The 22,459-nt window shown below is 46.4% G+C and overlaps 1 protein-coding gene across 1 annotated transcript in view; it reads right to left on the bottom strand.

Annotated features, from left to right (window-relative positions):
• FAM102A (family with sequence similarity 102, member A) overlaps positions 1 to 21,667 on the bottom strand; it is a 31,393-nt gene extending 9,726 nt beyond the window's left edge. The window contains exons 1-3 of the mRNA XM_009074442.1: positions 21,030 to 21,667; positions 2,015 to 2,135; positions 1,659 to 1,688 (exon numbers count right to left, since the gene is read on the bottom strand). Coding sequence (XP_009072690.1) covers positions 1,659 to 1,688; positions 2,015 to 2,135; positions 21,030 to 21,175 — 297 coding nt within the window. The 5' untranslated portion in view covers positions 21,176 to 21,667. The remainder of the gene's footprint in view (positions 1 to 1,658; positions 1,689 to 2,014; positions 2,136 to 21,029) is intronic.
• Between the last annotated feature and the right edge of the window lie 792 nt (positions 21,668 to 22,459).

The following is a 22,459-nucleotide window of genomic DNA, read 5'->3' as shown; positions in this document are numbered from 1 at the left end:
TTATCAGTGCTTCCTGTCGTCTTCCGCTCTATAACCTCTGACACCGAAGTGACATTAACGTCAAACCCAAAGGTGTGCAAGTCAGTGGAAACTCTGCCTTGAGCACAAACAGTTCCACCCCTCTGAGTCCCTGCTGAAGGGGCACCAGCTATAGAGGGCATTCACAAGTTGCATTTTCCTCTTCATCTGCTGCCATGATCAGAGTTTTCAGCTGCATTAAGACAATTAAAAGGACTCATTGCTTAAGATGGGAAAGTAGTTGCATGGAAATGCACCACAGACTTGTGCTAGAAACATTAGGAAGCCCAAATCAGCCAGTTCTGTCACAGGGACCTGCCTGGAACAAGCCTGCAAGACTGCAATCACCCCGTCTGGTGTGACATCTCTCGTGTCTGAGCTGCTGAAATGATCAGATCATCTTCTAGGAGAACCCATCTGTTTTCTTCACAGGAGACCAAGCAAGATTCCAGCCCAAGAGATGAAAATACTTGAGGTTTGGTCTCCAATTTCGGGCTGAAGCAAGTAGGTCTCTTTCAAATGCCACTGAACGCAACTGGAGACTGAGCAAAAAGGAAGTAGGTTAAAACATGGCCTAAATAAGAGCCCAGGTTAACTCCACCATGGGAATGTGCCTTCAGGCTTCCTCCAATTCTGCATTTCCAAATATTGTGGAAAGGCTGAGGATGGACACTGCAGGAGGCACAGACTAATGCATTTACTATGTCTCAGAGGCATGTCTTCCTCTAGCTATGCTGCTCTCCCTGGACAGGCAGCTCTGCAGAGTGAATAACCTCCCCCCAGTGAGGATTTAGTGAAGGAGAAACTGATGCCCCAGAGACCATGTCCTAATTAGCAACAAAAAAGGAACGATGTGTGCAGCCACATTGCTCTCTCTCACTCAGCGCAGCAGATCACAGGAGGGAATGCAGTGCACCCTGCACAGCCAGTTCCCTCCACAGCCTCAGAAAGGATATCGATGAGAAAAAGTTCTTACGAGGCTGTGTGTGACCTGAGCATCTGTTCATTAGAAACTGGCAGCAGTGACTCATTTTCAAACAAACATGATTTCGGGCACTGTGTGAGCTCAGCTGCTAAGCCAACATTGTCTCTTGATCTAGCACGAGGAAGAGAAGGGGGTGGCCCATTGTCTGCCCCATAGCACAGGCAAGAAAATGAGGGGGAAACAAACCAAAAGTAAAATCCCTGCTGATATGTTTGGCTTTTGCCTCGATGTCTCTGTGCTGCGGAAGGCAGTGATTTCTGCTGTAGGTTCCTGCCTGCACTCAGGAGGCAGTGAGGTGCCCACCCCAGCCCCAGCTGGCTGCCTTGTTCTGGAGAACAGAACTGGAGTCTCTGTTTCTTTATTAGAGAGACACTGCCAGAAGCCAGAGAGTTCACATCTGACTCAGAACTTCCCCAAAGTTTGAGGACATGCAGATATCTTCCCAACCCCCGTCTCAAATCCACATCCAGTGCAATCTGGATCTTGTCCCAGCAAGTTCATTTTTTCGGGAAAGCTCTTCACTCAGGCTTAAGTTAAGAACTAATAAGTGTTTCTCCAGATTGCTCCACTCAGCCACTGGTTTGTAGTGGGTGTAAAGCGCTAACAGAAGACAAGATCATCATCACTGCCACTTTTGCCCTTTCTGTGCTCTTACCTTTGAGTAGGTTTTTCCGCCCTTCAGCTCCTAAAATGGGAGACAAAACAAACAGGAAAAGCAGCTATTATATGTGCTGGGGAAACAGGGGGAAAGTCATTATTCAGTCTTGAAATCTGCTCTCAGGATTTCACAAACCTCTGTCTCTCAAGGGTTACCACCACCCTGGTCACTCCCACTCTCCATCAAGTAGTCTTGTTGGAGAGAGGGAGGCTCTGTTCCAGTCACATCCTGCCCCAAACAAACTTTCCTTCCCACCACAGTCCATGCAATTTTGCTTGCTGCCAAAAGGCACCCAGTGCCCAGCACCAGGACACTGGTGGTACTACCTGCAAGAAGCAAAGCTGGATGCTCACCTTACGGACAGACACTCTGCAGATGCAGGGGTCCAGCAGTCCTGTGGCAGGGTTGGCACTCATTTTACACACAAAGGTGAATTTCTTTTTCCAGCGGACACAGTTTTCCTGAACTTCCTCTCTGTGAGAAGGAGAAAAAAAAAAAAGATAAGAGCCTTCAAATAAAGGTACAAAGCCAAATCAATCACGACTGATAAGGATCTCATTGAATGACTGGTGTCTTGGACCACACCACCTGGATCGGCACCACACAAAGGTGTTATGTTAGCATCAAGCTTTTCACTAGTCAATACAGGTAAAATCCACCTAGGTTACAGGAAGACTAATCACCTCATCAGCAGAATTTGCCTTTAAAACTCTCACGAGCTCTCTGACATTTCCTGCTCAGCCGGTTTAGCTCATTCACCATCCGGCCTGGATGGAGCCAATCTCTGTAACTGAACTGGGCTGAAGGTTCACAAGCTTATCTTCCTCCAGCACACCTGTTTGTACAGCCTCTGCACAGCAACGTGCTGTGTGTCCTGGATGGCTTGTCCTTCCCTACTTTCTCATGCTGGGTGGAAGCCAGTGAGGGCAGCCAGCTCGAAGGAGGACAAAAATGCACGTGAAAATACTCCTGGCTGCAGGCAAACAAGGCCATGCCAAGCAGACACTTCAAATCATGCAGGGGTTCAGACCATAAAGCACTCTCAGCCAGGGAGGAGGTGGGTTTGCTTGTACAACTTCCATTGTACAGCAACTTTGTTGATCAGCCTACCCTGATCTCCAGGGCGAGTGGAGAAGCACATGGCTCTGGCAGGAGGAAGAAAAGCCTTCCTGAGCACAGGAATTGCTTCAGGTAGAGCTTTGGTTTCTACAGAGCCCTGGGGAGAAGTGTGATTTCACCTTTCAAATGAAGCCAGTTCACAGGAGCCTGGAAACAAGGTGTGTGGGTCCCTCCACAGGGCTCAGGTTCCTCACTGATCCGTTTACAGCTCCCAGCTTGGCCCTTAGCCAGTTTGGTTCTCAAAGTAATGAGGCTGGGGAGGGGAGGAAGGGAAGGCACTGCTGACAGCTATGAGCAAGCAAGTTTGCATCTCTTATCTCTCCTCCTAACACAGGACAAAGGGGCAAGGGCACCAGATAAACTGTTTGCTTTAGCAGGGAAAGGGAGGCTTCCCAGCATCTGACCCGGGCACAGTGCGAGCCAAAGGGATCGGTGGCAAAGGGAAGAACAGTCAGCCTTCCTAGTGCCTCAGCTCTCCTTCTGAGAAGGAAGGGGCAGAAGTCAGCACACAGCCCAGCCAGCCCTTCTGCAACCTGGAGGTGAGCCCAACAGGACAGATCCAGGGACTGGATCCCAAGCCAGGAGGTCCCTGCTAGTCCTGAGACACACTGTGGGACTGAACGTGCTGGCCAAGGCAGACACAGAACAGAAAAAGAGTAGCTGACAAATAATTGAAGCCTGTAATCCTCTGTAATGCAGATAAAGGCTGATCATCCCTGTTTAAAATGAGAGAAAAGAGAAGGCAGCAAGGTAGAGAACTTAAAACTCCTTCCAGACAGAACTCAGGCTGCTATTGAAGTCAGTGAAAAGTGAGACATCTAAGTGCCGAAAATACCTTTGAATCTGGGATTAATTCAAGATGAGATCTGGTTCTCATTGCTTCCCACTCAACTCACTCCAGCTCTTTCAGACAGGAGAAGAAACACTTCCAGAGGGATTAAAAAGGTTTTGCCTATAATAAAATATTCACCAAGCCAGCCAAATTAGGCAAGTTACATTACAGATGTGGGTGCCTTAAGCCTGACTCAATAGTAGTATCTTGAATGACCTAAAGGAAGGAAAACTCAGATACAGATGAAAAAAAGGAATTCAACAGAACAGAAAACCACTTGTGAATACAAGTGCTTCAGAAACACAAGGCAGGTACAGGGGATGCAGAAAACACTGAATATTTTAGCAGCATTAGTAGACTTTAAAAAGGAACTGCTGTTTTCTAGAGAGCAAAGCTGCTACCAACACCAGAGCTTCACACTGAATGCTGGAAGGCAGCTACAAGTGAGGGATGTTCAATCAGGCATCAGCACACTGCTGCACACCTCATTCACAACCCTGCTCTGAGCTCCAGCTCCTGCCAGAAGTGAGTATTTACAGGACTAAGCTCCATCCAGCTCCCAGATCCCATCACATGTGCCTGGCTCCCAGCAAGGACTGCTCCAGCATGAGTTTCCTTACTCAGGAGTTCTCCCTTGTTTTACAATGCAGCCATGATTAAGCATCTGCTGGATGCTGCTAAGTCCAATGAAGGCTAATTACTTCAAAACATGGCAAAAAAGTACTGATTAGCAATAAAGAGCTTCATAGCTAATTTGCCTTCAGGATAAGCTCTGCTAACAGACACTCTGCTTCTTATTAAGGATGTATGTTGGCTTTCTGAAAGTGCTGTAGATACCACACAGCACAAGGGATTAGGGAAAGGATTTGGGGGTGGGTTATGTTACCCACAGCACTGTGAAGATGAACCCGAGCTGCAGGTGCATGCATAGCTTGGGGCTTTTTCTGTCTTTGGAATAGTCTGCACAGGGTGAAAGGAAGTTTACAAGATAAAATACAGAGCTGCTTTCCAGTCACAAGTTTCAAAATAATTCAACAACGACTTTCAATCTGGGTTTTTTTCCACTTTAAAAAGTGGCCTGTAATGGCAGGAACTGGGGCTGTACCATTAGACAAGGGACAGCTCTATTGTTTCCAACCAGACTCTAAAAAATTCCACATTTCCAAAAGATGGCATGTGGGGAAGCATTGAGCTTTGCCTATCCACCTCCCATCAAGCTATCGTTAGGCTGGTAATTAGAGAACACTAAAATAGGGGGAAAATAAAAAAGAGCTCAGATGATGAGCAGGTTTGTATTTAGCCCTGGAATATTCTGTGATGTACAATTAGGAACCATCACACAGAAACCAAAAACACACAAGAAGTATAGCGAGGGCTGCGCCGAGAGGCGTTTCCTTCCATCCTAATCACAAGGCAACCAAAAGTAAAGCAGAAACTCACAGCTTAAAACCAGAAGTGTCCAATTTTAAGTTTTGCTCTGTATTTGGAGAGGCAGAAATAGCTCAGACCAATGCCTGGCACTAGGTGCCAATTCAATGAGTCTTCAGAAGTTTTATTTTAAAAAAAGCTGTCTGTACCATTTTGCAAAGACTCCCAGAAGGCTGAATCCTTGCCAAGCTAAGCTTTGCCCTCTTCTGACTTGAGACTTATTCAAAGCTGTGTAATTACTCTTCCAGACCTAAATATACCTCCTCAGAATAAACTGATGCAACCCTGCAGCAGCTTTGATGAGAAGTCAAGCTTTGGAAGGAGCTTCTTGGGGTCTTCCAACCCTGGAGCTGCTCATCTACCTCCAGCTCCATGACCAGCCAGAGAGGATGGTTTACTGCACCCCTCATCCACCATCCTACCTCTCCAGAGAAGATTTACCAGAAAAAGAGCAGTTGGAAGATGTTTCACCATGGCATGGTATGAATCCAAGTAATGGGAATGATGCCCAGCAGGGACCAACTGCTTTACCTACTTGTAGGTGAAGCTTGGGGTGAAGCCTCCAAGACCTCTTTGGCTTCAGATCCCACACACAGCTTTGGAGATAGGCAGAAGAACACACAACAAACAGATTTTAGAGAAGAGATGTTTACCAACTGTGATTTTAGCGCCGTGGACAGAGTAGCACTGTTACAGGAAGCCACAAAGCTCACCATGAATGCAAGTAGCTAAAGCAAACCCTTCAGGAAAAAGGCCACGTATACGACCCTTTGCTATCTTGGGCTACTGTGAGCCTCTCTCCCACATGAAAACCAGCTAATGAAACACTAGAACAGAGATTAAAACTTCTATTTACAGACTCAGAGCTGAGTTGTGCCCAACTGGATATATCAAGCTTCCAGCACACTGCCCGCTGAAACAGTTTTGCCTTGCTGAAGCATTTAGAAAAGCAGATGTTTCACTCTCACTTTATGGCAGTTGTCACATATAAGACAGTGTGTTATAAAAAGGCTACAGCTTCCCTGGGAGGGCAACAACAACAAAAAATAGCTTTTTAATGCCAAAGGTTTCAGTAGAGCAATGTGTCTCAGTCTGATGTTTCATGCATGGGAGCAGACGTGGGGAAACCTCAGGCTAAATCAGACAGTACATAGATAAGCACAGACAAAGAGCTGCTTATTCAGATTTTCTCCTCATCATCCACACAAAGGGGAAGGGCAAGCTTTCCTATTTCTGATGCTCAGTCCACATGCTCACTGTCCCCCTCTGAGATGTGGATCTGTGTCAGACCCCTCGAGCAGAACTAATGCTCCTGCTCACAGCAGACAGAGCTCTGCATCCTCCTCACTGCTTCACCAGTGCATGCAGGAGCAGCAGCATCCCATCTGATAAGGCACAAGAAAGACAACACCATTTTAAAGAGGCTGCCAAGCCAATTCTCAGCTCAGATTCTTTTAAGTGCAGTGGATTGAAGGGGCTCTGACAACACATGCCAACAGCGGGTCTGTTGGGGGGGGAAGGTAACACAACCTCAGCAATGCAGGTACAACCCCCTCAGTCACAGAGAGGGGGAAAGAAAAAAAAATCAAGTTATTATTTCAGCAGATTGCATCTTCGACAGCATTTCTTTACACAGCTCTGTTTGCAGCTGCAAAGAACACTGTTAGAATGGTCTCATCTATTCCCCAGCCCTTCCAAAGGCTGAATCAGAGCAGGACCACTGACATTCCCTTAGCTTGGAACAATCCTGTGTTAGGCTCCAGAGAAGGCAGTTATTATTCTAACCAGATTATCTAGTGCAAAGCTATAGGAGAGACCTTTGGTAAGAGCAAGGAAAAGTCCCTGAAAACCCCAGTTCAAAACTGACTTTCTGAGATGCTCAGGAACCAGTATTCACAGCACACCAGAATGTATCCACTACTAACACAGCAGGTCCTGCTGCAAACAGAGCCTAATCACTGCCTATAAAGCACAGAAATTACAAAGGTGGGTGAACATAAATATAGAATAGAAATCAAGCCCTCATTTAGCCATTAGCTGGTTTAGACACACAATCCAGAACCTGTAGGTATCCCCAAATAATGGGCTTAGTCCAGGGCACTTCACTGCAGCACATGTGCTATTAAAGAAATACGCAGCTCTAAGGCTTTGCCATCCACATGCCTGGCAAGGAAAAGGAGAGAAATCCACAGCAAACAAGTTGCACTGTGGACAGCCAGCACACATGGCAGCACGGGAATGGGTCACATCAGTCACAGCTTGGGGCTGTCACCTTTTTGTTTCGTTGTCAAACTCATGGAGGCCAAACAGAGGTAGAAAGCAGAAGCAAACACAATGCAGGAATAGCTGCTGGGAAATTCAGTGGAAATGTATCCCAAGAATGAGAGGTGACACATCATCATGAGGAACATCATAAAAACCATCTGGATAAACAGGGTGTAAAATCCAAAGCAGTTTAACCTGGAGGTGGACAAGTGTTTTAGGGCAAGTTTACATGGAAGGGTTTTGCCTTCCCTGAGCAGAAGCAGAGCAAGGGCTGCATGGAGCTCCCAACAATAAAGTTACTCTGCTGTGCCTGGGCTGACATCACTGACCAGAACAACTGCCAACCCAAAGAGCTGGACGTCTCCCCCTCTGCAAACAACTCTGTATTCTCCAGCTGACAAGTGCTGGTTGTTGTGCAGTAGACATTAGCAGTTATGATGGAAAAATGGCTCAGAGACAGATGATGCAGACTGTGTTACTGAGAGAACTAAGCAAGCCTTTGTCATTTGAAACAAGTCTTACTTGGATGTTTCACTGCAAGTGTTTTACACAGGGGTTTAGCAGTAAGGTCATCACATCTACCACCTACCCACAAAATTAACTTCTCAATTCCCAGCAAACCTATTCCAATGGCCCATGGTGGAGAAGGACACCTGCCCACACCTCCCTCTTGGCATCAGCTTACACCTATTAACTTAGCTCACACCTATTAACTTAGCTCTTCATTTGCACCAGAGGAGTGATACGTAGGGGCTCTAAATACCAAATGTGAAACCAATGCTTGTAGAATGAAGCATCCACATGACCCAGCATTTCTGGGGGCAACAAGGCAAGCTCTGACACTTCTGGAGGGCTTCACCATGCTGTCTCAGTTCTGTTGTTCGCTGGCAGCTGGGGAGGTGGGGTAGAGTGAACGGGGAAGGAAGAGTAGGGGAAAGTCAGCTCAGGAAACCAGATTGCACTTATGCAGTTAACAGCACAGCCTGCATAATCCCCCTCTGACTGGAGAAGAGACAAATACAGGAAAAAGGATTAACAGCAACTGCACAGGAAAAAAGCTAATGGAAGAAATTGCAGCCACAGATGAGGAACCAAGGTAAGGGGCAGTCAAGGCAGCGTCACTGGGGGACAGGGGACGACAACAGCACCAAGTATGTGAAAGGCAGCTGAGGAAAGAACTGGAGCAAAAACAACGAGTGTGAAATAAAAACAGGACTCAAAGAATGATTTAAAAATCCTTCTTAGGAATAAGCTGGTATCTAGCAGGCGAGGGATTGACTTTTTATGGCTTTAACCTTATTTCCAGAAGAAGCCTATTTCCATGAAGCACAGCTTTAGAACTGTGTGCTACAATTCCCTCCAAGGCAGTGATTAGTCTTGATAAAGGTCCACCAGTACAAGCCAGGGAGTGATAATACCTTCTGCAGAATGAGGGTGGCAGTCAGTCAATCACCAGTAGAAAACCCTCCAGCATGAGCATTCCCAGTTGTGTATTAACAGCTTCTTTGAAAGTAATTCAGCTATGTCTGGACTCCAGTCACATGCTCCCAGACATGTGTCTTTTATAAAAGTGACAGACAAGAAATGCTGTACCTCGTGCAGAATGTCCCATAGGGAAGAACCTTCCAGTACAGTCCATCCCATGCACTCCAGATCACTGCACTGGGCAGCCACAGTCTCCAGCACATCCAGAGCTTCTAAAACCATTGGGGGTTATTGTACAAAAAATATTTCCAACCATTCCTTGTATCTAAATCTTGAAACCTTTAAGCTCCTCCTAACATGAACTATGTTAAAAGTACTATGAGAAATAATGGAGATTAATAAAAAAATCCCATGCAGCTGGTGACAAAGTGCTACAGCAGACAGAGTATAAAGAAACGAAAATTGTGCCAAATGGAGAAAGAAATGACCCTTTAAAACTTAAGCTATAGAACAAGTCAGATGAGTTTTGGAAGGGTAAGCAAGGGTGGAGCAGGGAGAAGGCATGGGGAAATAATTCTGAGACTCAGCTGCAAGCAGCAAAGGATATATACAGGGCACTTCACAGATGGGACATGCCCAGCAGAGCCACTGTGCCCACTGTGCTTTGAGGTTTTTATAATTTACATTCTGCCATCTCAAAGCACAGAAGAAAAGCTGGACATCAGGAAAACAGGGCCAAGAAGGGAGTGTAACAGCAAATGCTGTGCAACACATCTACTGTTACATGCTGTGCTGAAGGAGACCAACCCGAAGCAGCACATATCCAAGGACTTCTTGCCACATCTACAGAGCACAAGCTCTTTTTGGTCAGAAGCCAGGGATGTGTGCCAGGAGCAAAAACATCACAAGCAAAGAACCACCAAACTCTTAAGTGTAAAGAAAGGAATAAGTGGATGGATGACTCAGTTACTCAAACACAAATCTGTAATAATGTGTGTATTGAACGATGAAAGACGCATTTGCTTTTTTTGAACTCTGATCATGCACTGAGTCACCAAACCAACTCCTACTTCTATTGTTCTGATAGACTACATTGGAACTGGATCAGCCAAGAACAAGCCCTGTGCCAGGCTGCCAAGCCCACCACGAGTGCTTTCCTCTCATAAGCAAACTCACAAGGATTTCAGTTACAGAAGAAACAAGCACAGGTCTGCACTGCAGATTTCCCTGGAGTCTGCCCAGGTCAGCCACTAGCTCCTACGCTCAGGTTGCTGTATATCAGTGCTGTCTTCTCCAGCCTGTCTCGGATGCATTGTTCCTCTTGCTTCTGTGGTTGCAGGAGTGTTATTCCTCTTGCTCTGTGGTTGCTCTGTGCTGCAGAAGTCTGGGTTACCTTGCACTTCATGCCCAGCACGCTCTGAAGAACTTGTCTAACTCTGGGCATAAATACCTTTCAGATCTTGTTTTCCACAACTACAACCACTGAACAATCAAATGTGTTTGATGCATAAAACAGGCATGGGGACAACCTCAGTTATCTCTAATGTACTCTCACCTACAATTCCAGCCAAGCCAGATGGAGTTACAGGGGGATGAGCAAACCCAAGCTGAGACTTCCCTGTTACTGGGGAATGGAGGGAACAGTGGGAGGGGATGCTCAGGCTTATTACCAAGTTAATTGCACATTAAACCCCACAAAAGTTAAAAGGGGGAAAACACCCCATCCTGACTCTTCCAGTGTCCCTTTGGACAATTCAAACTTCCCCTGTGGTTGTAACAGAAGGAGGAACTAAAGCTTCAGAAGGTATCAAACACTTCAGAAAAACTCTAAGGTTTCTTTTGTACAGATGCTTACGAGACTGAGGTAGAATATTCCACCATATTTCAGAGTCAATACATGTTTCTGTATCACACTGTAGCTTTTCTAGAAAGCCTTTTCACTTCTGGCAGACCACAGATGTAAAATGAAGACTCACTGATTATCCATTGCTGGCGTATTTATAAACTTTCTTCGTCCCTTAAGTGTTAGCTGCCATTCTGAGAGGTTCCAGATTTGACTTTTGCTGACTACATTTAAACTCCCAGGGAAAAAAAGACAGCAATGTAAACTCCACCAAGGAGAACTCTGATAATGTCCTCACCACACAGGGCACAACTCCATGATGCAAGAAAGGTATGCTTGTAAACAAGATGATCTTATGAAGAAAAAAGCTACCTTTCACACCCAAAAGTAATCCACACATGCCCCTCAAGATGAGAAGAGCCGAGACATGGGTCAACTCAGTACTCCATGGCTTTGCCGGGATAGTAAATCTGGAAAATGAAAACCCTGAAGGGAATCAACAAAACCCAGGAACAACATCTCTAATTCAAGTGATGCACATAGACAAATCCTTTTGCCTCCAAGGTAGATTAATGGCACGTGAAGACATATGGATGCCAGGATAGTTAAGTGACTTTTTTTGCCAATATCAACCCTGTTTCACCAGGAGAGTTTGCCAATATAGCTGTACCAGAGAAGTCTCTATGGTGCAAATTAACCTACACGTGAGGCCAAGTTCATTTCTGGAATAATTTCATTAACACCATGTGATGTAACATCACTGCAATTTGGCACAAGCATGCTGAAGAGCCCTTTGGTAAATAAGCTGCCTGAAGTCAACCCTGGTGCTAAAAGTAGGTTTAGTTACCCAAGAGGTAACACCCTACCATGCTCAAACGTGTTTCCCTATGAGTCACTTCTATACAGTACACAACTACTCAAAACAAACACAATAATCCAGGAGAAAGCCCTTCATATGCTAACAGCAGCTTTTTCACTTCATGCTGAACACAGGTGCTTTATAATGGTTCCTTTATAGTGGCACCAATCAGCAGTACAACCAGGTCACTCATTTTGAGGACAGGGTACAAACACATTCTCCCTGAACCTCTGTCCCCTGCATCAATATCTGTCGCTGTTGGGGTTCATCAGCAAAAAGGCCACTCAGCAGAAGAGCTCTGCAAATGAGAAGTGGCTGCTGAGTAAAGCTTGCTGTCCCCTGACTCATCATTATACTGGTGGTGACAGGCTGGGACTTCTACACCCTGCCTCTCCCAGCTCTCCCTTCCCTTCTGCCTCAACTCCAGGGTCAGAGCTGGTGTTACACTGGACTGACAGAGCCAGCAAGAGCAGGGAGAACAGGCTCTGAGACAGAGCAGTTAGACCTGGTTTTGCTCCTCTGGAGCCACAGCTGCAGACAAATGCAATTCTCCAAGTATGACCAATATCTCATGCCAATCAGAGAAAGGTAATTGCACAAATTACATCTTATTTAAAAGCAGAATATGGAAGACCTCTGATTTTACAGCAGCAGTCGGTGCTGGTTAAGCCCCTGGGAGATGTCAGCAGAGGCTCCCACTGTGCTGCTGCCAGGAGTAGGTTTCTGAGGATCAGAGTTTTTACCTCCTCTGTGGCTGTCACTACAAACTGTTTTCTGACACACTCTCTTGATTCTCCCCTGCTGAGAGCAAATGACATTGAAGACGTGTATGCATCACTTCTGGAGGGAAAACAACATGCAGATTTGTTTTCAAAGAACAGACGCACTTGCACTTACAGCAGGAAAAGTCATTGCTATAAACTTACATCAGAAACAGACCTCAAAGAGAACAGTAGCCAAACACAGTAGACCAGCTACTCCCTGTACACCAGAAAAAGGGTGTTCAACAGAGCAGAAAGGCAGCAAATGTAAGAAACAGTTGTAGGAAATACACTCCTCCACAGCAGAGCTTCCCTTGCAGCGAGGAGCACTGCAGGCTACTGAAGGTACAAAACGAGCAGCGCTGCACTTGAAAGGAATTCCACGTTTATGCAGATGAAATTGCCTGGTGTTACCAGAACAGGCCACTGACAGAAGCCAGGAAATAAGCTTTTCTACAGAGGGGTTACTGCATAATTAATCTGTAACAGAGGCAAGCAAACTACCTCTGAGCAACCCTTACTGCTTAGCCTGGAAACAGGACACTGCTCGAGCTGGGGCTGAGCTGGCACAGCAAGTCTGCGTCAAGTGGGAATGGTATTGCTCCGTTCCAGGGCAATGGAGCATTAACAGCTCTGGAAAAATCACTGAATTATAAATATCCTGGATGCCTCCCTCATATTCTGTGACATGCAGGCACAGCCTAGGCAAGGGTGGGAAGAAGAGGAACTAGCAGGAGAATGAGTATGATGAAAACACAACAACCAAGCTGAAAACCCTGAGACAACCAAACACCACGATACCACACCCAACCTCACCTTTGCTGTTTCAAGCATGGATAAAGCCTCAAGGAGTCTGATACAAATCCAGGGGGAAAAATAATTATCTATGCCTTAGTTTTTTCCAGGCAAACCTTTCCTTCCTCCTCTCCTGGCCGTTTACATTTTTATTTTGATGAGCAATATTAGCCCTTAAAGACTGGAAACTTAAGTGACTGGACAGAGCACAAGGCAGATGGAAAACTTTGTGAGGGTTCACTCTGGCTTTCCCATTTTGTACCCCTCACACTTATTGCATTTCAGGAGGAATGGGAACTCCACTGGCAGGCAGGACCACAGGGAGGCATGTGCTGACCAGTCCTTAATGAGGCTGAATGAGCCTCTGTTGATCATTAACCCAATATCCATTAAAATCTTGCCACAGTCATTTCATGCAAAGTTTTATTCTGGAAGCAAAATGGAGGTACGTGACTACTCCAAATTGAAACCTTGAGGCCACATCCCTTTCACTGGTTTTTTTTTTTATTATAGGTTCCATAGTCTCCTTTTCCATTGCAAAGCCAGACTGGAGCATAATGCTTGGTAATTTCTGAAACGCACTAAACAAGACCTTAAACCTTGATTTGGTACACTGAATGGCAAGAGAAGGGACTTGCCTTTTTGAAGCAAACATGCAGCTCTAAGAAGCTCCAGAAGAAATATTTCTAGCTGTAGTTGTTCATTTCAGACAGCACATTTAAGGCTAGTTACCAACCACATGCAGGGGTGATGGTCTTTGTAGGGTCTCTAAAGCTTCATTGCTAACTAGTGCTGCAGCTTTCTAGCCCTTCCAGGACAGTCAATCTATATACTCTATTCCCTCCTCCAATGTAAGTACCCTCTGTGCTTTCAGGCTGAACAGACAGGGTTCATTTCTTATTTAAAATACAGCATACGACAAGAAAAGTATTTTTAGCTTCAGCCCCATCTTCTACCACAACAAGGGACCTCCTTCAAGGCCTCCTCTCACCAATGAACTATGATAAATCCAGCCAAAGGAACGACATAATCCTGCTCTCTTGCCAGCTCAGCTAGTGTCTATCTGCAGGGAAAGCAGCTGTTGTACAGACTGTATATGATACTCCTTATCTAGAACATCCCGTCTCTTCCACACTTGCCCCCTCCCAATCCTTTAGTCTCCATGTGCTTCATCTTCTTCCTCATCCCCATAACTCCCATCCCATTGCCACATCTTGGCCTTATCAACTGAGCTCCACGAGATACCCACGAGAAGCACGTGCAAATGAGATCCATGACCATCAGCGATTTTCAAGCACGCACAACAATTCCTTTTCTTGCTCATCAGATTAAAATACACCGAACAAGAAGCCTGTTCATCCAGTGAACACAGGCACAACTGTTTGTGTAGTGGGAAGTGCCTTTCAAACCCAGGCCCTGAAACGAGATGCCGAGTCCCACTGTATGGTACCAGAGGGACTGCGATGCCAAGTCCAGAGTTACGACAGCAACGTGCATCGTGTCTCCCAGCAAGTGCACTTGGCAGAACATGAATAAACTGCAAGAAGAAAAATAGCCTCTCACCCTGCAGGGCAAGCAGCTGGTACTGGGGTGGGCTAACACATCCATCCACCTGAAATAACACCTGAAAGAATCACCTTTACAACGTAAGAGGTCACAGGATGGTACAGAAGAAACAAGCAAATCCCAGTGTAAGTCCAGGACACTCCTAAAGGCTTCTGCTTTATTATCAACAGCTATGAAATGATTTCTGACCCATTTCAGAGCACAGTGCAGAGCTGGCAGCCCACAGAGGATGCAGAACACATCCTGTTTGAGAAAGGGAAGTCACCTACAGAGCCACATCCTCCAGTCCTTGCACGGATGAGCCCTGACAGAGCCACACGCAGGTGGATGCTGAGAGCTCCCAGACTTGCCCTGAAGTGAGGGAGGTTTCTGACCTGAGACAGCCACTGGGCTCTTTCCTGAAACACTACCAGCTGTAGCTTCCTGCAATAAAATAATAAAAAGAAATAATTCTGTACCTGCCTCATTTATCTAGAAACTGGTACCAGAACAACTTGCCACTGGCAACTTATGGCCTATTAAAATACCAACCGCTGTGCAGCCAGACCACAGGATCCCAAAGGCATGCATGAATTCCTCAGAAATTCAGCTACAAAGCTAGAGTCAACACTGATGGCAGCTCAAGAGCACAAAGAATAAACAGACTGGAAGCCATTTAAGCTTTTCCCTGTATTTTAGAAATAAATATGTGTCTCACAGGAGGAAGGCCAGACACTCCTACCTCCCCTTGTCCCCAGCCCGAGCTGACTGTATTGCCACCCTGCAAACTAAGCAGGCTGCTGTTTTAAGTACAACATTAATTTTCAATGAGTAATTTTTTTGAGCCAAGGGCTGCTTAAGCCACACAGATAAGGCTGTTGCTAAGAGTCAGCTGTCAAAGCAATGCCAGCTCAGAATCAGCAATGAGGGGGAAGTTTGAAAGCTGCCTGTATCCAAACATATTTACTGATGCTGTACACACAGCCTATCAGTTACAGGGCTTTAGATTACAGCTTCTGGCCAACAGAGCAGCCCCTGCCTGAGCCAGAGCAGGCAGAACAGAGCATGAACAGAGACCGTTCTTCACTCATACAGCCCCCATGGCAGGAAGGTTTTAACCTAACTCAGCCAGTCTTTCGACAGACTCCAACGCAGTGACAGGAAGAGGCAAGTCCAGCACGAAGCAAACCAACCCACACCAAAGCACCTCTGGTCAGACCCTAGAAAGGGTGACTGAAGTGCTCTGCAAACTCAAAGTGCAGCTTAAGACAGTTTGTGTTGGGGACCTTGTGGTGCTCCACCACTTGTGCAATTTTTCCAACACCCTCAACTTACCAGAGGTTAAACCTCATCCACTACTTCTGCTCTCACAACCCTGTACCTACATTTAGCTGCACTGCTGGAATGAACCCCCTCTTTCTCACCTTTGCTGTCTAGTTCCTCTGTATTTGATTCAGAATGCAAGGCAGTGCAGGTGCTATGCTTTGATATCATCTCAAAATAGGTTACATTTTATTGCAAATCATTTCTAGAGGTTGTATTAAAATCCCTGCTCCATTAACACCGTCAGCCCATTCCTGAGGCTCAGCTGGGAAGGAAGCATTAGTGTGTGAAGCTGCTGTGGAGCATCAAAACTCACTCACTTGATCTGTGTGTTAGGAATCTATGTACACACGGGGAAGCTCTACATTCTCAGACACATTTGCCACAAAAGTACTTTTAAAATCACACCACATGCTGTAGCAGAGGATAGAGTCAAGCACACATCATCCTCAAATATAGAACTGAGAGAATGCTTTAAAGCCACGACCAAGTTATTTGCTTTATTAAACTGTGGCAACCCCACAAGAATCAAGAGGCAGAACTCAGCCAACGATCCCCTCCTTTCACTACAGCTCATTTTCTTCCCTCTTTGGGACTCTGACTCTAGAAGAAACAATATAGTTACCTAACCTTTGTTTTAAGGTACACAGTAGTGAAGATTCAGATCTTCGCTGGGCTGAATCAATCCTTCAGTCTCTGATTAACGAGCTAACGATTTTCCAGTCTGAAAGAGCCAAACATGGTGAACCTAATTACATGAAGGAGCCTGTAACATCAGACACAACGACTATGTAAAGACAGTGAATTAGGTGATTTCTCTCACCACCCAGAGCTGCACTCTGGAGGTGGCACGACTTGCACCTCCCTTCACAAAGGCTTCTGAATCACCAGCCCTGTGCTAGCTGGGCAATGTTTCTCCCTCTTCATGTCCTACAGAAATGAAAAAGTTGTGTATTGCACTAAGGCATAATGATGCTTTGCATCCCACCAGGTGCAGAAAGCAATTAGCTTCAGGTCCTTTGTGCCTACATAAGGATAACAGAGCCACACTTGCACAAACACTGACCTCAGCCCACAGGGAGTTGTCAGTGTGAGGTGTCTTCCCAAATATCAGCATTTTGACTTTCTGGATGCAGCTTTACACCCCCCCAAAAAAACAGATATGCAGTGCAGGAAGTGGCTTTTCATACTGACTCAATTAAAAATTGCAAGGCTAAGGACTTCCTGGGTTCAAGCTGCAGCACTGACATACTTGGAGGTCAGACCACCCTAAGAGGGTCAGCTCTTCCCAGATCCAGCCTGCATGCAAACAGCTGCTGGGCTGCAGGAGACAAGCTATGTTCCTTGGTGCAGGAGTGCCAGGCTCAGAAACCCAAGCTGAAATGCTGCATGTGCTTGGAAAAGCAGAGTCCCAAAGAAAACACAGTCTGAGGTGCCTTCAGAAGACAACGAGAAAGGTGGGAAATGCCTTCAAAGTTGCTCAACTCATGCAAAACAGTCTTTCCTCTAGAGTCAGACAGGGCCTTTCAGAGTACAATCCCTTCCTTTAAATCCAGAAATACCAGAGTGAAACTGTTGGCAGGCTAACAGAACAATGTAGGATGAAGTGTCAGGAGTCTGTGGATAACACCTGGCTTTCCACTTCCTTCACATGGTGCACAGGGAACACTCACTGCCAACACCGAGCCAGAAATCAATCAGCACCGAGGCAAAGAGCATCTGGCTGTCAGTCAGCAGTGAACTGACACTGTGAGCACAAATGGGGGAAAATTTAATTGAGTTTTCTTCTTCTATAATACCCAAAGATGTACATGTATGTACTCCACCAGCCTGGAGCTTTAGGTACTCAACTGGACATCCAGGCTCCTGCCTGTGCTGATCCACGGATCAGAGAGCTCCCGATGAGCTTATCATATCACCTCTACAGGAACAAAGCTGCACACCCCCTAAAAAGCTTCAAACCAGTACAAAATGCAGCCACCCATCTGCTTGACAAAAACGGTTGCCATGAATACATCCCTACTGCTCTGTGCCTGCTATTTTTGAAGGTGCTTAGGAGGCAACTGAATTCACTGGTGGTTGTGCTATTTAAGTATCTGGATTAATAGTATTCAAGGAATATATTGGTACTTCTCTGTGGGGAAATACAGCACCTGCCTGGCCTACACCTGGCTTAAATGCCTGTTCAGAAGCCCAATTTGTATTCCAACAGCAAGGTGAGGAACCCACGGACAAGAGATGCTTTTCACACAGAGCACTGTGAAGTTTTATACTCAGAAGCTTCACCACAGCCTAAGGAAAATTTGCAAAGGGAAGGGAAAGGACAAGCAAAAAAGATATTTACAGCTGCAACTTTAGTCACTTAAACCCAATGATTAATTGCAAGGCCTGAGCACTGAAAGTGTGGGCACAGGGTACCTGCTTGCAAGAAATACTAAAAAAAACCAAACCAGAAAACCCAGGAGAGGCAGATCCCCAAAGCTGAATGTGCTGACAGGACCTGGATCTCTTCCAGAGAGCCTTGAATTCCTAAGAGTGTTTAGTCTTAATGCATTTCAGACAGGTTTCCCTCCAGCCAGGCTGGGCATTGGAGGTCTGAGCAGCTCACAGAGCAGGAGGGGGGTCCTGGCCCAGGGTGTGCCCCACCAGACCCACAGCACCAGGCTGGGGCAGGTATGTCCAGCCCTGGCTGAAATGGACTTGGGACCAGGATGGGGTGATGGGAGCTGGCAGTACAGCCTGCTCTGCATACAGGTCACATGAACCCAGTGCCACCTGGCAACTCGTTGGGTATATCACATTCCCACCTCCTGACACAGACATGCAAGAGGTGCCAAGTGAGTTTATTGTAAACAGCCTGGAAAATCTGTCTCTGGACGTTCTTATATTTCAGACAACACTCCTCTTTCCACACCAGAGCTAGGAAAAAACTGATTTATTGCATCCTGTGAAGAGTTCCTATACCTACTTCTCCCCTCCTTTTACAGACTCCAAACGACAAGAGACACCTTACTCAGTTCTCTGAAAACTCAGGGTCAGAAAGAGCTACAGGTCAGCTCGATCACAGCTGCAAACTCTGATTGCCACAGACCACAGAAGAAGCCCAAATCGATTGCAGAGCAAACACTAGACTGTTTTACATAAGCAGCTCACAGGAGATGGACCCGACAGACATTACAACCTCAGATGCAATCGGTTCTGGAAGTGGTTGATTTCAGCGAAACAATCACAGACCCTAAATTATGTCCAGACTTCTAACACAACATGGACACAGCATCTCCTTCCCTTTAATCTTCCCCTAGATCCAAAGAATATCAAAAAAGTGATGAAAATGACTAGAGAAGCATAGAGCAGAGCCAAAGCATGATGTGAGGGAGCCTCTCCACATGGTAACTCTTCTCCTCCTCATTCCTGGAAATTCATCACTTCTGAAGTTTCTCTAACTGCAACGGGGAAAAATATTTGGAAAAGGTCAAATGACTCAATACAACTGAGACCTGTAACTTTTCAAGCAGGAACAGGTTTCCATGTGCTTTCAGTTAGAGCACAGACAGGTTAGGGGAAAGGCAGCAAACCCCCCAGCCCACTTCCCCTTTGCTCATTTCGAAGCAATCAAGCCCAGGGAGAGCAATGTTATGTGTTTGGTTTGAATTACAGATGATTTTGCTGCTGGAACACATCTGTAAAAGCTGGAACCCCAGCCAGCTCAGAAAACAACCCACACGGCTGGCAGCACCAGCAAATCCCACGGATGGCTCCTAGAAGCTGCGTTCAGGGACAACAAGGAGAGGGAGATGGACACGTCTCAGCACAGGCTTCTCCTGAGACACCCTCCAGTGCAACTCATTATGACTCCAGGAAGCAGAGGGGTTAATTTCTTTCCAAGTTCACATACTGTTTGAATTCCTTAGATAAGCTGCTTCCACCAAACCCAAGGATCTAGCCTCAGGGGAGAACACTGTGAGGAAAAGCTCTTTTGATAGATTTTCTTCAAAAGAGAAATTAATTCAAAGTCCATTTTTGGAGGTGTTCCACGCCCACAGCTTCTACAGACTTCAGACGAGGTTGCATCGTGCCTCTGGACAAAAAAAACAAGCTTTGAGCAATGCCCTACCACTTCTATTTGCAAGAAATGTTTTATGCTTGCCCAATAAAAATCTTCCCTCCTGAAATGAGAAAGCTCAGCATGCAGCACCACAAAGAGGAAAACCAGACCAAACCAGGCTTTAGCCCTGGGATAAAGCAGTTAACAGCTAGCACAAACTAATCCTGTACCTTTAAAACTGAGCAGTCACTCAGGAAAGCAAAAAAACAAGTTTTGAAAGCCACTGAAAGCTTCCTTCACATCTTGAGGCAGAAAGCAAGCAAGTCTGGGCTGTTATGGAATTCGTGTTTGCATACTGCTGTTGATAATCTGTGTGCATGGCTGGAAACAAAGCGAGTTTTTATTAGCAATTAGTAGCAAGAGTGGGGACAGACTTGCCTCAAGGAGTCAGAGAAATGCCAGTACACGATGGCAGAACAACCTTACAAAAGGTGCAGCAGGACCATCCCAACGTAACAGATCACATGGGAAACTGCTGCTCTAAACTGGGAGATGCAGTGACATCAGTTCAAGGAGATAAACTGGGTCTTTAACACTGACAACTTTGACTCCAGGCAGCAGTTTTCCCTTGCACAGAAATTTGCAATGCAAAGCAAGATACTTCCACCCTTACCAAGAACAGAAAATCAGAATCAAAGGGGAGAGCAAAGATGAGAAGGGTTGATTTGCTTATAGTTTTCTACAGAGCTGAGTTTCAAGTAAGGCATGAAGGCAGCACAGCACAGAGTCTGAAACTGTGTGAGAACTCGGGCAAGGAAGGGAGAAAAATAAGAGAGGATTTAATCTGCACTCTTCAGCCCCTTTCAGGGGAGTGACCTCCTGCTCCCTCCCCTCATCTCTGAAAAATTCAATCCAGCTCGGATAAGCCAACACCACCCAGGTTCAGAGCTCTCCAGCTATGTACTTCCCCCGCTCCAGAGAATGATGTGGCATGTGGGGCCCTACAACAGAACTATTAAAATCCCATCAAGGGGTAAGCAAGTGGTGGCCATATGCTAAACTGCTCAAGGGAAGAATAACCAGGGAAAGCAGCAGAGCCAGGCAGCAAGTCTGCAAGCAGGGTCTTACCTCGTAGATAAGCTGGCAAAGTCTCCTCCATCTAGCAGCCTGATTTTGCAGAACAGAACCCCATTCACAAAGGGGACAGCAGTCAGCTCTTCTAGAGTGAAACTCGTCTGAAACTTGAATTTCTTCTTCTTCATCAGGAAAGCCATGGGCAAATTCAGCGTGGAAAGCCCAGGAATTCCAAACAAGAGCAGGGAGAAAGGGCTCAAAACACACAGAGACAAGCAGGGGAACGGCACTCGTTCCAGGAGCACAAGAAGGGAGTAAGTTCCAGTTCAGTTACAACGACGGCCCAGCTTCAAAGGCAGGATTCTCTTCTCTTTGGTGGTCGGGTCTGGCTGCAGGACCATCGCCACGGCAGGCTTCAGGTGAGCAGAAGGAGGTCACATTAAATCTCTGCAACATCTCCAAGGGAAAACGGAGGGAGGGGAGTTGGTCTCAGCTCCAGACCAGCAGGAGCTGTCCCAGTTAAGAGGCTGCAGTGCTCTGTCTTCAGCACAACCTCTCCTGAAAGCATCTGTTGTGAGAAATCACCTCGAGTCCCTGGAGGAGCCTTAAGTCTGTGGGCAGCGCATTCTGAGAGCTTCCAGTTTCTATCTCCTCCTCGTGTGCAATTCCTTGATACAGGTCTATGGGTCAGCCTTTGGGAGGGAAATGAGTAAATGAGTTCCAGCCAGTCTTGGGCTTCTCCTCCTGCTCTAAAACCTGTTTGGATGGGTAATATTCAGCTCAGACTAATTCCAGTCTGAAGAGGTATGGCCCCAATTAGCCTGGCCCCAACATCCTCTTCCCCCTTTTGCCTAGGGCAAGCTTCAGTGTTGTCATCCCCCCTCGTAATTTCTGTTTTGCAAATCAGCTAATAAAAATCTGCTCTATTTCCAACCATCATCTTTAGAGGCCGTTTACAGAGCAAGACCAGTCTAACATCTAGTCTAATAGAGTAAGCAAAAGCCACCTCAAAAACCAAAAAATCTGCTGCTTTTCTGCATTTCCAACCAGCCCTAAGTGTTAGCACCTGTATCTTACAAATGGAGAGGGCAGCAGAGAGGGGGGAGGAAAGGAAAAAAAAAAGCAGTCTGCTCCAGATTATACAGCATAACAACCGAATCAGGTCATTGGGCTGTCCAATCGCCAGGGCCACGGTGAGCACTGCCTTCCCCGGCACCGGGTCCACACCGAGCGCTGCACAGCGCTGGGGATTCATTTCGTTACACATTGACACGGCGCTTAAACCAGGGACACAGAGGCTGATTAGCATCTGAAAGGGACAAGGTTATGGACACGGGGCAGTAAACAATCCTCGCCGATCCTGGGCGCTGCCTGCAAGGGTGGGCAGTTAAAGCCCCTCTCGGGCGGCTCTGCCTGCTGTGCCGGGGCACGGGCGGCTCTGCAGAGGCTTTGCTGTCCTGTGGATGCCTCGGAGCGGAGCGAGG

This window comes from Acanthisitta chloris, unplaced genomic scaffold, assembly GCF_000695815.1.
Source record: "Acanthisitta chloris isolate BGI_N310 unplaced genomic scaffold, ASM69581v1 scaffold15615, whole genome shotgun sequence".
In the NCBI taxonomy this organism is placed as follows: domain Eukaryota; kingdom Metazoa; phylum Chordata; class Aves; order Passeriformes; family Acanthisittidae; genus Acanthisitta; species Acanthisitta chloris.
This window is presented reverse-complemented; position numbering and strand designations above follow the sequence as displayed.